The sequence below is a fragment of the Lampetra fluviatilis genome, chromosome 49, assembly GCF_964198595.1.
Source record: "Lampetra fluviatilis chromosome 49, kcLamFluv1.1, whole genome shotgun sequence".
NCBI classification, from domain to species: Eukaryota; Metazoa; Chordata; class Hyperoartia; order Petromyzontiformes; family Petromyzontidae; genus Lampetra; species Lampetra fluviatilis.
The window spans coordinates 2,078,916-2,095,622 of NC_136323.1; the positions used below are offsets into that span (position 1 = coordinate 2,078,916).

The following is a 16,707-nucleotide window of genomic DNA, read 5'->3' on the forward strand; positions in this document are numbered from 1 at the left end:
CCAACCCACCCACTGATTTGTTTGCCAAAGTCACTGAGGTAGTAACTCGCCTACTCAATTGCCCACCCACCCACTCACTGGGGTTGCCCCCTGTCTGGAAATCGGCGTCTGTTTTTTTTGGGTGGCAGGAATTGATTTGTTTCCAGGATCCGGTTTGGATGGTCTATTCAACTTTATCACGGTAAAACAACTGCACAGTCCCGATAGCGCCTGGCCTGCCTAAGAGACACGTCTGGCTTTGGTCTACGGTGGCCAAGGTGGTGGTTTGACCCCCCACCCCGCCCCCCAGCTCTGACTCAAGGCTTGCCTACCGCTGAAAGGGCGACATCACCCAAACAAAAACCACCAAACTGCCGCTCCTGTTTGCTGTGAAGCTAACACGCAAATGCCTTTGGGACCTTTCATATCAAAGGGGAAATTTGGAAATTGGTTTGTTGCTCAATTCCGATTTTACTTTTGATGTCGTAGCGCGCAAGTATAAACACTCATTAATTGGCTGAACACATCGTAGCATGTAGAGCCGCTGGCGGAGCTTGGACCACGGTTGGGTCGTGCCGGCTCACTGCCTGACGACATTCCAGCTTGTCCGTGCCACCGCAGCGATTGCGAGATATGCCGTTTGCGCGAACAACGAGACCATGTGAAGCTGAACTTTATTGTTTATAAATTATTTCGCCTTCAGACATCGTCTCATTCAGTGCGGTTGCGCGCTGGCGTTTTCGGCGAATTCCTTACTGAGCGGCTTGCAACGCAGGCAACGCCTCGCGATACGCGCAAAGCCCAAGGTGCCCTGAACGTCAAGCGGTCCCCTTGCAATGCAGGGCGGTGCAAAAACCGCACCGGTGCAAAAACCGCACCGGTGCCTCTCCAGTACAGTCTGGTCAACAATCCACCGTTGCGTGACGGCCTTCCCTCGCCTTGCGGTCGCGAGGGACATCTGACCATACGCTTCATCATGCAGCAAGATTCGCTGGTCACCCACGCATGCACGAACCAGGCTCATGAAACACAGCACTTGCTTAGCTTTTGAGGTCTGCTAAGATTTGGTCAATTCCGGGGGGATGTAGCCGCCAGGAAGCCACTGGAGCTGTGCACTTTTAAATAATCTCGATGGTAAACTCATTGCTTTAGAAGTGCTTTTGGGGTATTAGTTAGTCGTCCTTCCCCCCACGCACCTCCGATGAGCACGGCTGCCTACGTACGTACATCACCAGCGAAATATTTCAACAGGCACGAGCTACGAAAGTAATGAAAAGCGATGCATTGTAAAGGAGAGGAATGGTGATGCAGCACACTGCGCTATGAACTCGGAGCCGTGAGGTTGATTCCCGGACACGGATAACATCAGTGGCGAGTGATAACTAAGCTGATTGTGAGCTGTCACTTGTGCACATTTAAAGTACACAGCTGCAGATAAGTAGATCCTCTCACTACGGCCTACCCACTACATAATTTACAACAACATCTACTCACTTCAATATTCTCAACAATAGCTACCCACTACAATACTCATAGCAGCAGAAACCATACCTGTCAACCCCTTATCAGCGCCTACCTTATTACAGACCAATTCAGACCTTATTGGTCACCCCGTGCCCTTATAAATCTCAACGTTCATCCTACAAAGTCCCATCACAAGGGAGAAACACAAAAAAATAGACACAATTTTTCAGCCCGTATTTAAACAGCTGTCGTATGCCGTATGGACCTGAAAACTCAATTTCCCTGCACAAGAATACGGGTAAACCGTATGGATTGACAGCTTCGAGAAACCCACTACAAAACTCACATCATCAGCGACTGACACCCAAGCTTGCAAGGAATAAATAATCTTTTACACTTCTTGGATGCAGCGTGACGAACCTGCAATCTAGCGCCTGTGACCGCACAGTGCGTGGGCGTTATTTATGTAACAATATTTCCACATCGATATTTATATATATTTTTTGCTGTACTAAATTAACAAAGAATTATGTGCTTACCGATGCGTTGTGGAGACTCGGGTCGCCCACAATGCTGCCTGAGCCAAGCGGGGCAACTTTGGGGTTCTAATATATTCACTAATTAATCGTTAAATTAATTATATTTTCAATCAATCATTATTCATTTTATATGGCGCATTTCATCGGAATATATCACAAAGGGCTCTTACGCGTGTAAATCTCAACGCTCTCTAGAAAACAAGGGAGTCAGGGCAACGACAACGACACGTAACCATGGTGCACGTGCCAATCACATTTTGGACAAATATCTTAAAATATTCAACTGGACTGGGCATGTCCATCAGAGCCAAGCTAAAGCCACGACATCGAACGTTAGAGCAGCAGCGGGAGACACAGCCGAGGCCGGCGCGTGTGTGACGCTGCCTTGTTTATCATTTTTATGTGACACCCATAGCTCTGGACACCTGGGCCGACATCGGTTGACCGTGAGTCCATTCATCCGGTCGGGTTAAAACGTAGGTTGAACGGCGGCAGTTGTAATCACTGGCGAAACGTCGTACTCAGATTGTAAATGCCGTGGCTTGGTGGCGGGTTTTAACGACACATTTTTACATTTACGAGATCTAACCCCCCAAAAAAACCTCAGTTAAGGGCTCTGTGGCGTTTACTGCTCATTTCTCTACCGCAGTCACCGGCTCGGCCACGATTACGAGCCGCCCACAGCGCAGGACCTCGGCAATGTTGGCCGGGTGCCACGACACGCGGCCACTCTGAGCTCGCCCCCCAGAGGCTACGCGGCTACCTTGTAATCACTGTCATTTCTCACCCGCCCCCCTTCTTCCCCCCAAGAGCCCCGGCGCGTCACAGACGAGAGCGGTGTGGCCGGGGAGAGCGGTGCGACGGTTGAGTTTGATCACGGCGGGTGAGACGGGAGCTTTCGCCCCGGGACGATGCTCGACGGCCGTGGTGGATGCGTGCGCGCGCTCCCCTAAAATTGTCGCTCGATCGGTGAAATAATACGCCGGTTCCGCGCGACAATTTAACCTGGCCTCTGAGTGTGTTCTCCCATAACGCTGTCGTTGTTGCGTTCCTGACGAACACCGCGTGATGGAAAGGCCGCGTCATAATAAATAACAATATAATGTAGGGATAAAGCACAATCCCTGATAACACGTGAGTGGCGTACGCAGGCCGAACAAAGGCATCCAGCAGCATCCCGCCTTGTGCGATGACGCTACGCCCAGGCAGCCGCACGACCGTTAATTCCTACTCGCGCTGCGACGTCGTTCTGTTCACCCGATGGCGTTGTGTCCAGTCCGTGTTGTGAAAACACGCGGCGTGATCGGAGCACAGACCGCGATCTCTCTCCTGCAGCCGAGTTAACGCCGCGAGATCAGCCGCCAGCACCGCGGGCGCTGTCCATGAGCGAGCGGTGTGCCGTTTGTCTCAGCTGTGCCAGCTTGTATCACCGGATCGACAGAGACAGAGATAAAAAACTGGACGGGGGGGGGGTAGCCCCTTCCGATTGCGTTCACACTCGGTCGCAGGCATTGGAGATGTCAGGGTCAAAAAGAGTGAAGCGATTTTTCACTGATGTCGCGAAAAAAATCTGCATGACTTCATCGATGGCCCCGAGCCAATTATGTAATTCTACATTCCACACAAACATCACCGTAAACTTCAAAGTGATGCTCATTTTATCGACCCTGGGCAAAATAATGATGGTCTGTGCTCACTCCCCTGCGCCTCCAACTAGAAACTGAACTCATTCGCAACCTTCGGATTATTGAGAAATACATTGCGATAGAGTTACGTACATATGTACGCTGAACTTCTTTCGCACCATACGTAACCTTTCTAATCGGAGGCGCGGGTGAAAGACAACAAACTAAACGTCAAAAGCATTTTTAATTCAATGAGTTTTCAATCAAGGCAAGACACACACTACCACATACGCACGCACACACTACACACACATACACGAGCTCATACGTACTCACACAACCCTACCAGATAAGTACAAACACACCACCACATACACACGCACACACACCACTACCAAACCAACCAAAGTTTTTTGCTCATCTGGGATCATCCTGACGTTTACAACGATTTAAAGCTTAAACAGCGGCGCTCTATGAGGCAACCCCTACAAGTAATTCTTGGGTTTTTTTCTCTTCCTGCGAGGACAAGAGGGAGCCGCTACCCCGTAAAAAACGTTGCATCGTGGGCTGTTAGGGCTCGCGGGACGAGATGCAGCCGGCAAGCGACAGAGAGAGGGGGGGGGGGGCCTTCTCCCTCCCCGCCGTGGAACTCCACCGTCAGCGGCCTTCCTTTCAAACATTTCACCGCCGGCTGCGAGGCCGACGCCGATGACGAACGCCGCATTTTACTTTGCAGGCGGACGGCAGAGACGGAGGGGCAGGAACAGGCCGAGGGGCTGGCAGGCGGGAAGCGCGCTGGTAGGCGCTGCAGGGAGAGCGCGCGTCCAGGTGAGGGGACAGTCAACACCGCTCAGCGGCACATCATGGCCAGGTCCGGTGGGGAACCCAGAGCCTGGGGGCTTGAGCTGCTGGGTAATGAACTCGCACCGATTTCGATTTAAAGCTTTCGTGACTGCAAGGATTCATCTTCTTGGTTCTTTCGGTAAAGTCACGTAGAATGGAAATAATAAAACAAGAAAAATAAAACATAATAAAATAATATAATATAATAAAATAATATAATATTGTATAATGTTTTATTTTTATTATTTTATTATTTCCATTCTAGGTGACTTTACCGAAAGAACCAAGAAGATGAACTCGCACCGGCATTAGCACGTTTGGCTACGTGCGGCGCGACATACGTTTCAGACGTACACAAGTAGCAGAGGGCATCTCTCAGTGTCGTCGCCGCCGTGGGAAATGTCGATGACGGAATAAACAACGAGCCTCCTTCCCCCCAATGTTTTGTTTCGACCACGTAACAAAAAATAAACTTTGAGAATGTATTACACAAACCGTGGTGGGCACGGCTTTCTGGGAATGTGTCTCATCAGCAACACTGGTTCAATGTAAGCAAGCTCTGGATAGGGTTTTGACAATTCAGTGTCTCAAATGCCTGATGTGAATTTCCCGCTGTTTATAAAGCGCTCTTGCCAACACACCCTCTTGTTGTCCTAAGGAGGATAGTTTTCTATCGTTGCCGACTGCAGAGAACACCAAGTTGATACAAGGCCATTTCTACTCGGAATAGTGGAGAGGCACCTTCAGTCACCTGACGCTTAGAGTGTCTGTATTCTCACAGACCTTTTGTCAATGTATGTACGTTGAACTTCTTTCGCGCCGTACGTAGCCAACCGTGCTAATCGGGAGGTGCGGGGGAAGGGCAATAAGCTAAACACAAAAAGCAGTCATAAATAAATTAGTTTGTAATCCAGATTTAAAAGTGCGTAGCTCCCAGTGGCTTCCTAACAGCGGAAGGAAGAGAGCGTTCCAGACGGCCGCAGAAGCGCATCTCAAAGCGAGCGATGTGGATTGAGCTCCCCAAACCATGTGGGTCGTGTGGGTTCAAGTTTGAAGTTGAGTTTCTCTAACCAGGTCAGAAAAATCAAGACACCAACAACAACAACCGCCATCTTCCACTAAGTGGCGGTGACGCCACCGCGGCGCTTGTGCCAGGCTAGGTGCACGTTGAGGCCACGTGAAGTGTCGAACGCCCGCTGGCAGGAGGTCACGGGGCAGACCCAGGTGCCATGGGTAGACTGACTGAGATGACTGGCCGATGCACCAGCTGTGCCCCCTACTGTGCCAACTCAAGAGACCAAGGGTAGAGTCACTTGTTACAAGTCTCCCGTGATTGCTGTGTCGTGTCAAAAATTTAGTAATCTGTGGGTCATTTCCCAATTTGGCCAATTTTGACCCTGACACCGGCACGCACGGTGGGCCTACTCTTGTGAGTGATGTGAGGCAAATCTTCAATGTCCACTGTGAAGCTGACGGCGTGCAGTAGTAGTATTACGGTTACTATACCCACAGTAGTAACCAGGGCGGCCGCTAGATTCGAACGGTGAACTTCTGCAAAGAGCAGCGAACGCAGCGTTACCACTGGACCGCGTCGCCACCCTCGGTGGGGGGGGGGGGTTGTTTAACCATACTTCACCACGCCGGTCAATTCTGGTTGGCAAAGCATGGTGGGGGTGCAAGGACCAGTTCGGATGTCACTCACGCAGCAAGTTAGTCGCGGAAGGGAACTGAACTCAGGCCGCCAGGTCCTAGGTGCGGTGAGATAACCACCGCGCCGCCACTCAACGCGCACCAGAGTATCTGCGTAGAGCCGTAAATACGCGTGGCTCTGTGCGCAGGCCGCCCTCCGCACCCCAGGCTTCACCTCTCACTCCTGACAGAGGGGAATTCGCAATCAGCACTCGATGATAGCGCGGCACAGCACTGCGGATGCCTTCGACCACCGCGCACAGCGGCAAGAGACCCACATTTGGCCGTGCGGATCACGCTGCTCGCTCCCCGCCTATTACGGGAGACGCGGTTCACGAGGCGAGCGGCGCGGAGAGTGTCAAGCACGCCCAGGCCACCTTCGTCCCCCCCTCCCCCAGCGCCGATGTTCAGTTCCCGGTGCTCACTTAATGCCGTGGGTTAACCTCGGGGGTGGCACTGAACCCGCTTGCACGCATCCGAGATTCGAACGGGACACCCACCCACCAGCCTGAAACTTGCACGCGTCTCGGAACGGGAAAGGGTTAAAGGCCTCATATTGAGCATCGAGCGAAACCAACACGGACTGGTGGCAGACTGCATCTCCAGCAGTGGGCATGGCGAGGCCGTCATGGAATCGCCGCTCTGCGACTCCCGTCACCACGGTGCGGCCACGCAACTCGACGGCACGTCAGCCGAGCCACAGACGGACAACACTCGCGCGCTGTCGTCCCCCACACACGTTCCGACGTCTGCAGTCGTGACTATTATTAACTTTCACTTTAATTCACCCTTCGACGGAGGAGAGGAATAGCAAAGCTGCACGGGCTCTTTCCGAAAGCCCTCTCTCTCTCTCTCGTGGCTAGCAGGCACCTCGGGCACTGGCGTTGAGTTCGTGAATATTTTTTGCCACGCGCAAGAACAGGATTTACCCAGGAAAACCTCGAGCTCAGGCTCGAGTAATTTACAAGTAAATATTCAAATTTGACAATCGTGACTCCGGCTCGCAATGACCTGCCCGTTTAAAAAAAATAAGGTCTTCAATATTCTTTGGTTCTTTCGGTAAAGTCAAGTAGATAGGTTCAAAGAAAATAACCAAAAATCACCAATTTTCTTTGAACCTATCTACGTGACTTTACCGAAAGACCCAAATAATATGAATTCTTGCAGTCACGAAAGCATTAAGTCAAGATTTAATGTCTTCAATGTCCACTCCGAGGCAACACGGCACACATTCTCACAGGCACTACATTTTTTAAACAATTTTTTTATTTTACCAGACAAGTCCCACTTGAACTATGTAGATATTTTTTAGAAGCGTCCTGGCCACAAGTGATAGCTTGACGAAGTGGCTCATCACGTGGAAATTTAGGGCAGCCAAATACACAAAACGCGTGATGTTGATTCTAAATGTGGAGCGAAAACCGGAGGACCCGAAGAAAAATCCACATGACCACGGGGAGAATTTGCAAACTCCAAATATGCAGGCGTCATGGTCGGGTTCAAACCCACGACCTCCTGTACACCTGGCGAGGTTGTTAACATCTCACCACCGTGGCGTAACACACCCGCATTAATCACTAGGGCAGCCAGCCTAACACGAACCGTGACGCTCTAAAACAAGCAGTAAGTGGAAAGTTTATTTAAATTTAAAGGGTCCGCTCAGCGCCTTGTCCCATGCAGGGTCAATAAAATGAGGACCGTTTTGCGAAATGTCCAAACATAGGCCGCGTTCTGGATAGCCTTGAGCCTGCTACAGCAATGTGGAATTTCCACCACAGGTAGCAACGAACGCGATAACTCCTCAACCCTTTCACGAGCAGGGCCACGTTTGTTGCGGGAGGTAAAATCATCATCCGATCACTTCGTTTTATTGTCACTCGGCGCACACCGGAGTGACACTCGAACGGCACTCACACCCGCAGCAAGGCAAGCCCGGCAGCACGGAGGCTCTGCTGACGAGCGGGCAGACACTGTCCCGGATAAGCAGCGGGCACTAATGGAACCGCGATGAGAGATTTACACACACGCACGCACACACGCACACACGCACGCACGCACTCCCGGCCGCCTGTCCGTACTTCCCAGCCAACCGCGACTGAGGAAAGATGCACATTAGCCTTTTGACATCTCAGCTGATTTCAAACAACCTCCGGACGGTATGACGTGAGATCTAGGCACTTGGGGAGTACAAAATTACCTCCGCACTTGAAAACCCTCACAGCACAAACGCGCGATCGAGGTCGATTTCTCTTCGTAAGAACCTTACGCACCTTAAGTACGCATGACGACCTTCTTTCGCACCGTACGCGTGCCAACGTGCGTCTGAATGCGGCCATCATTTGAGCTTTCGTGTGAGTCACCTGCGGTTTTTGAACGGCGCTGCTTCTCGTGTTAATGCAGCGAATCACTGAGCTAAGTGAGACCCCCATTGAGGTGTGTTACCTGTGGTGGCTGACACCCTCATTCGTACAGATGAAATCATATTCAGATGAATTGCCTCTTGTGTCTAGCAGACCTCAACGTTGCCATTTCAACCGTGGGCATATTGCCATCACACCCAAGAATAGCATTGAATCTCTTGCAGTTAACAAGACTAACAACGCGATTCACTTGTCTTCATTGCTATTGTGTTCCGGGGATGTTTGGCCCATTCCTTGTAACCATATATTCCCGTCGGACGTTCGCACGTGGAAGGAGCCCGCGGGTTGCCACGAAGGAAGCCATCGCATATCAATGTTACCGCCACGTGCAGGCTGCCTCGCGAACGTGCCCGGCAGCAACCGACTTGCTGTACTGCCGGCGGACACGCGCAGGGCCGCACGTCGCTCGGCGCGCATCGCTGCCGGCCGGCGCTCCCAATCCCGGCGCGATCCACCAATCCCGAGAGGTCGCGCGAGGTGTGACGCCGCCCACGCGTCTCTTTTGCGTCGAGTCGACGAGGGTCCCATCAACAGATTACCACGAAAAAAGAAAACCCACGTTTATTTCACGAGCAGAACCCCGTAAGCTCAAGAGCTTCAGAGAACCCCTCAGCATCGCCGGTTCACTTAATGCACAAAAGCAAACGCCCCGTCATTTATCTCGCTTAGCGACAGCGCGCCCCCAAACCAAACAAACCGTGCGCCCGCAAGGAGAAAAAAAAAACCCACTTGAAAAATAAAGGCAAACAAAGCGTTCTCTGCATAGTGTTCCTGAAATAGCGGGATTCTCTCAGGGGCTCCCGATGTCCCTGGTGCCACGGGAGAATGGGAGCGAGCGATGGGAGAGTGAGAGTCCCCGTGCAGGAGAACTCATCCCGTCCATGGTAGCCGTAGGGTCTGCGGGAAAAAAAACCCTCCAGATTGTAACCGCGGCTGTATTCCTCTCGATTGTCCACGTTCTTATCCAAAATGTGGAGAGCGAAGCTGCTTTGCGGAACGCGCGTCAGATTGTTCCGCGCGCAAGAGAGCAACCGTGCCACGAATGCATCTATCCTGTTAGCCACGGGTTCCCCACAATTTCGTTACGCCGCAGGTAAGGGGAATAAAATCACGGATAACCACGCGAATAACAGCGCCCGCGATATCCGTTCTCCCCACCCCGCATCACCACGAAGAAGACAAGGGCGCGGTACGAGCCCGCGCTGCCCGCCTGCTCACTGCCCATGAGAGTTTGATGGTGCGACCAGGGTACTTGCGGCAGGCCGGGCGCACTTTGAGGCCACGTGTTGTGTCAAATGCTTGCTCGCGGGAGGATTTCATGCTTCCTCCGGGTTACGTCACCGCCGCGCCGCGTACGTTTGTTGTGACATCGAGACGTCGAGCCGAGCAACGCCTCGCACACGACACCAAAGCGTTGACGGCAGTGCCGGCGTTTTTAGCGGGAGGCTTTCTCGGCGGTCCACCCCATCTCCTCCGTGCCACACGCTCACACTGCACGAGCCGGCCACCTCCCTCCCTCCCTGGCGCCATCAATCAGCTCGCCTTCAATTCAACGGCCCTTTATTTGACGTGCAGAGGGCCCCGCATTGAAATTCATTATCTCTTTGGCAAAGGAAACCCGGGTTACCACGCTCGTGCAGAAGCGCAAGTTGGTGGCGCACGCCCTTTGATTCGGCACCAGCGGAGGCAGCGGCGAGGGCGGTACGGCAAAACGTGGACTTTGCCTGTTCCGTCTGTACGGGACGGAGTGTTGCACCCCCCGGTGCGTTTTCTTCCGGGTGCTCTGGTTTCCTCCCACGTGTCAACACTCGTTAATTGGCCGAGAACACCTTCATATGTAGAGGACCGCAGAGCTTGGGGGAGGAGGAGGGGAGGGGGTGGATTTGGCGGCGGCTCGTCACCGCGTGGCTGCTGTCTACCCGCTCGTGTGGCCGTGTGGATTTTTATCGGGGTCCTCCGGTTTTTCCTTCCACATTCAGAATGAACGACACGCGCTCAGAGTAATTTGCTGCGATAAATGTCCACGCAGTGATGAGCCGCTTCGTTGAGCTGCCATCTGTGATGGCCAGGTCGCTTCTGAAAAAGAGCTAGATATCTCGGTGGGCTTTGCCTGGTAAAATAAAATAGTTAAAGAAATCGCTTAGAGTCTGCGGTTCCTCCTCGCGCCTCCGAGCCGTTCTCTCTCCTCCCTCTGCTCGAAAGCGACGAGCAAACGCCTCGCGGCGGCGACGCGTTACAAGTCGACGCACTTGTTGATTTTATCGAAACAATAATTATTACCGCAACGTAGAAGTCAGGTCCAATATTAGGGCTTGGCTACGAGACGGAGCACTGCGGCACATCATGCACAACAACGACGACGATGATGATGATGATGATGTGCACAAGGTCTGTAATGTCTGCGGCAGACAACGGGCCCTTCATCCAGCAGTGGATTGACGAAAGGGCCCTGCGTGGTATGTGCGTTATGAATATATGATTAGCACACAAGGTGTGTCTAGAGTGAGCCAACTGACCCTCCGGCCATCCGCGTTATTGGCAGGCTCCGTAAGGCGGGCGATATTAAAATACCGTGTACCCTACACGCGATCATAGGCCCATGTGTATCAATCACATCGCGATCACATTCGTCCTCATCATTGGTGGATCATGCCGGTGAGTTCAGAAAACCACCGTGTGCATTTCAGGCGAACATCTGTGAAGCGCAACCATTGCTGGGAAGTAACTCATCCCAAGTAAAAGATTCAAAGTTCTTTGAGCACCGAGACATTGGTGCTCATCTCCTGTTTACAACCCTGAGTCAGTGATAGAAATTCCACATTCCTATGCCGGGGGTGAGTCCACCCTTGGGACAAACACTGTTGACATCTCCACGAAGCGGTACCCATTTTAAGGGCCGAACTAGGATTCGAACTTGCAACCTGCCGATTGTGAGCCGCTCGCTCAAGCGCCTAGCCACTCTCTGCTGCTGCCAAGCCAGAAATAGATCACACGGATGGTTTTAATCCGATTAGCCACGAACAGGTATAGTGGTGGTAACCCGATAGCGCTGCGTCGCCCTCCGCGGCTGTATTTTGTGATGTAATCGGATTACCGTTAATTAGCACACGCCGGTCAAATACCCCTGAACGATTTACATCTTCGGGGGATTCAAACGCGAGGCCAAAAACAATAAGGGCCAGGAAATGACCGCGGGGGCAGCTCGGGTTAGCTTGGGGACAGCGGCTACCGCCCATGCACACGGTCCGTAACTCACGGCCCTGCCGGCAGGCACGGCGACACATCAACATAGCATTGACACATTTGAGAAGGTAATTACATTTTTGTTTAACTATTTATTTTATTGCACCCAGGAAGACCCATAGCTCTTTTTTTTCTCGCAGAGGCGACCTGGCCACAAATGATGGCTCAACGAAGTGGCTTATCACGTGGACAATTGTCGCAGCGAAGTAACGGTGCTCTAAAACGCATGTTTTTCTAAGTGTGGAGGGAAAAAAGGAAGGGCTCGGAGAAAACTCCACGCGACTATGGGGACAGAACCATGCAAACTCAAAACATACAGCAGGCGTCAGGGTCGGAATCGAACCTTGCGTCTCTCTGTTGTACTCCGTCGCGTCCCCCTTGAAGGTGGCGTGTGTGTGTCTGTGTGTCTGTCGGTGTGTGTGTGTGTGTCTGTGTGTGTGTGTCTGTCTGTGTGTCTGTGTCTGTCTGTGGGGAGCGGTAGTGTTGCGGTTATGAACCTGGCGACCCGGGTACGATTCCCGCTCACGGTCAACACCGGTGACGATTATCTGAACCGGTCCTGGGCCTCCCCTAGGTCGACTCAGCCTCAAATGAGTACCTGGTGGGGTGTGTAGTAAACATCACCACTGGGGGGACAAAGGCGGTCGGGCGTGGTGCTGGCCACCCACCCCCTCGTGTACCGTTCCGGCCTTCATAGGTGCTCGCTAACAGCACTTGCCCCTACAGTCTGTTAAGGCTATACGGGGGATCTTTGTCTTTGTGCAAGCTTGTGCGTACGGCAGTGGCGAACGCGGTGATTAGCACACTGCACGACGAGCTCCCGGTCATGGCAACTAACAGTGGTGAACATTTGAACCGGTCCTGGGCCATCCCCTAGGTCGACTCAGCCTTGAACGAGCACCCAGCCCACTGAGTGTCAACATCTGGGGGAGACAAAACTAACCGGGAGTGGTGCGGAGGGAGACCCCCTCCTCTGCCGTGCTACAAGGGGGATCATTGTCTTTGTAGTTCAGCAGCAGCCATTCACTTGTTCAAGTCAAGGTCAGGGCCGACACTGCTGTGATCATCATCACCATCCTCCTCCTCGTTGTTGTTCTCACCGTCATTGTGTTACGTCTCAACCTTCATTAAATCGCTGTGTGCATCTGTCTGTACGCGTGTGTGGGGAGCGGTGGTGTAGCGGTTAGCGCGCTGCGCTATGAACCCGGCCACCTGAGTTCGATTCCTGCTCACGGCCATTACCAATGACGATTATTATTTGAAGTGGTCCTGGGCCTCCCCTAGGTCGACTCAGCCTCAAATGAGTACCTGGTGCGGTGTGTAAACATCGCCGCTGGGGAGACAAAGGCGGTCGGGCGTGGTGCTGGCCACCCACCCCCTCGTCTACTGTTCCGGCCTTATAGATAGGTGCTCGCTAACAGCACTTGCCCCTAGAGTATGTTAAGGCTACACGGGGGATCTTAGTCTTTGTAATTCTTTGCAGTTCTCTGTAGCCCTGTGTGTGTATCTGTGTGTGTGTATCTGTGTGTGTGTGTATCTGTGTGTATCTGTGTGTGTGGAGCTGTGTGTATCTGTGTGTAGCCCTGTGTGTGTATCTGTGTGTGTATCTGTGTGTATGTGTGTGTCTGTGTGTAGCCCTGTGTGTGTATCTGTGTGTGTATCTGTGTGTATGTGTGTGTCTGTGTGTAGCCCTGTGTGTGTGTATCTGTGTGTGCCTGTGTGTGTGTATCTGTGTGTATGTGTGTGTGTAGCCCTGCATGTGGCACAGCTGTTTTTGTCCTGATCTCTGTTTGCTCCCATCGCCGTGCCCTCTTTTATTGCTTTTATGCTTTTGTTATTATTGCTGACCCGGTTCACTCTTTGCTCGTGAAGACTAATCCCGGTCCTCACCTGGTTCAAACTAAAAACACTTGAAACTTGAACTTGTGTGTGTGATCTGTGTGTGTGTGATGTGTGTGTGTCCTTTTCTTGTGTCCGTATGTCTCTATCACTCCCCACCACCGCTCTCGCCCCTGCCTCCACTTGTTCAAGTCACACACACACACTTTTATTAATGTCTGACATCGATTTATCTTTCTCGCACGCACACACAACCACTTCCGTCGGCCACAGACACACAGACACGTGTACACCCAGACACGTGTACACCCAGACACGTGTACACACAGACACACAGACACGCACGATACGTCCGTCTGCGTGACGATGGCGACGTCGCGCCGAACAGGCAAAGAGACGTCCGTCTATCAGCGCAAGTGCCTTGTGTCACAAAGGAAGGCACAGACACCCCCCGCATCGCCTTAATAGACTGTTGGGGCAAGTGCTGCTAGCGAGTGGTACCTATGAAGGCCGGCACGGCACACGTGGGAGTGGTGGGGTCAGCACCACGCCCGGTCGCCTTTGTCTCCCCAGTTGTTTACTGCACACACCGCACTAGGGACTCGTCAAGGCTGAGTCGAGACCGTAATGGGAGGCTCGGTTCAAATATTCGTCACCGTTGTTGTTGGCCGTGAGCGGGAACCAAACTCGGGTTGTGTGCTTTGCAGTGCAGTGCGCTAGCCACTACACCACCGCTCCCCACACACACACACGACCCGTCTGTTATTATTCCCAGAGGAAATCAATGCTCGTATGCATTTATATCAACGTTCATCAGCGTTCATCTCCCTTGACGATGCTAAGCAAGCCGTCACTCGGAATTCCACATTGCTCCGACAAGGATGTGCAACTTAAAACGCCGTGAATTCTCCGCGTTCAGTGATGCTACAGCCTCACCCAGGGTGGTATTCATTTTACCTGCCATGTAATTACAGTAATAACAACGCTCCTTAGGTATTTGATGATGATGGTGGTGGTGACGATCATCAGCATGGCAATGGTGATGCGAGTCAAATTCATCCAGGAATTGAACTCGGGACATCTCAAACGCGTACAACCTGCAGCACCCGGGGTGGGGGGGCTCGTCACAAACTCACTGGGATGAGTCGACGCAGCATCCCGAAACACACAGGCTGACCATAATAGAGGTGTTTTTGGGTTAGAGAGCAAATCCACAACATTTACAATCTGAGTACACAATCTGTGGATTTGCTCTCCAACACACCGGTGTGCTGCTGTGCTAGTAACGGATTTGCCACGTTCTGTTTACGTGACAAACCTTGCTAATTGGCTGTGTCGGGTGGTGGCGGGTTTAACGACACATTTATATTTTACGCGACCTAACAAAAAAAAACTGTATTCTGGATGATATTGGCCGCGAAAGCCTTCTCCGTGTTGAAATGATACAGGTAGACACTTCTGCCTGGCAGTGCACCTCAATCAGACGCAGACACAACAACAACAGCAGCAGCCGCTGTTTCCCACTAAGTGGCGGTGACATCACCGCAGTGCTTGTGCCAGGCTCGGTGCACTTTGAGGCCACGTGAAGTGGCGAAGGCTCGCATGACAAGGAGTTACGGACCAGACCTAGGTGCAGACAAGACAGCTCCAGAAACAAAGACAAAGATCCCCCGTCTAGCCTTCACAGACTGTTGGGGCAAGTGCTGTTTGCGAGCACCTACGAAGGCCGGCACGGCACATGAGGGTGTGGGTAGCCAACACCACGCCCGGCCGCCTTTATCTCCCTCGTGGCGATGCTCACGCATCACACCATGTTCTCATTTGAGGCTGACCTGACCTAGGGGGGGGGGGCACAGGACCGTTTCAAATAACCGTCACCGGCATTGACCGTGAGCGGGAATCCAACCCGGGTCGCCAGGTTCGTAGCGCAGCGTAGCGCTCACCGCTACACCACCGCTCCCCACGCAGACACACAACACACGCGCGCGCGCGCAACAGCCACGACGAAGAGACACGCGGCGTCTCCGCGTGCGCGCCCGCCAACTCTCCTCCTCCGCACTCCTCACTGTACCTTCCCAGCGGTGGCCGTTCCAGAAGCGACAGAGGAGGAAAGTCGACGTGCCCCGGTCGGGCGCTAGCGTGACGACGGCGGCGAACAACGCCAGGAGCAGAGAGTCGAGGCGACGGAGTCCTCTGCCGTCCATGGGGCTCATTCCAAGCGGCGGGCACGAACAGCGCGGCTCTGTCCTCCGATGGGGACTTTCACAGCTGCCGCCGCGTCGCTGCTTGACACAGCGGGGGCTTTCTGGAGCCCGCGGTATTTTTCGCCGTCCGATTGATAAAAGTTGTCGACGGCTCGGGCGGCTTGGCCTCCAGAAACCTCTGCGTGTGTTTTTATATTTTTGTTTTGTTTTAACGAATGCGCTGCTCACTCGTTACCTTGCACGGGGTTACAATTATGTTTTTGTTCGATAAGAGCTCCCCCTCGGTTTCTGCTCCCAGTTCGCAAGTTCGGCCGCTTTGGTTGAGAGAGACTGGATTTTTGCCAGGGTTTTAAAGGGAGGCAAACCCACCACCACCCCACCTCCACCCTCTCACACCCCGTGCGCCCGCCCAGCCCTCTTCGCTCCTCACCTCCCCTCCCCGCCGCCCTCCCTCCCCCCCGTCCTGACACACTCGCGCTACACGGCTTACTCACGCACGCAGGCACGCGCGGCGCACACACACACCACCAACACATCACACAGGCGACGCCCTCCCACCCTCCTCCCCCCAACCGGTCGCTCGTCCCCTCGTTCCGAAACCGCGCGGATTGACGCTCGGCACGCCGCTCGAGACGGCGAGCGAATCGAGCATGGCTACCCTCTCGCTTCGCCTGCTCGCGCGCAACCTTTGCTCGTCATAGAAACGTGGAATTTCCACCACCCCCCCCACCCGCCCCCACCCGGTTGGAGAAGGGAAACGCTGAGCGGTCTCTGTTTTTTTTTGTTTAATGCGGTGACCTTCTCGGCACGGAATAAAAGTCAAAGATTCTTCCTCTTTTAAATAATCACGTAGATTGACAAC

At 53.0% G+C, this 16,707-nt stretch overlaps 1 protein-coding gene across 2 annotated transcripts in view; it reads right to left on the reverse strand.

Annotated features, from left to right (window-relative positions):
• LOC144948428 (laminin subunit gamma-1-like) overlaps positions 1–16,707 on the reverse strand; it is a 137,158-nt gene that overhangs the window by 56,594 nt on the left and 63,857 nt on the right. Inside the window, exon 1 of one of the 2 annotated variants that reach the window (XM_078877886.1) lies at positions 15,713–16,180. The exons of the other annotated variant lie outside the window; for it this stretch is intronic. Coding sequence (XP_078734012.1) covers positions 15,713–15,854 — 142 coding nt within the window. The 5' untranslated portion in view covers positions 15,855–16,180. Of the gene's footprint in view, positions 1–15,712; positions 16,181–16,707 lie in introns of those variants that run through there. 2 annotated transcript variants of the gene reach the window in all.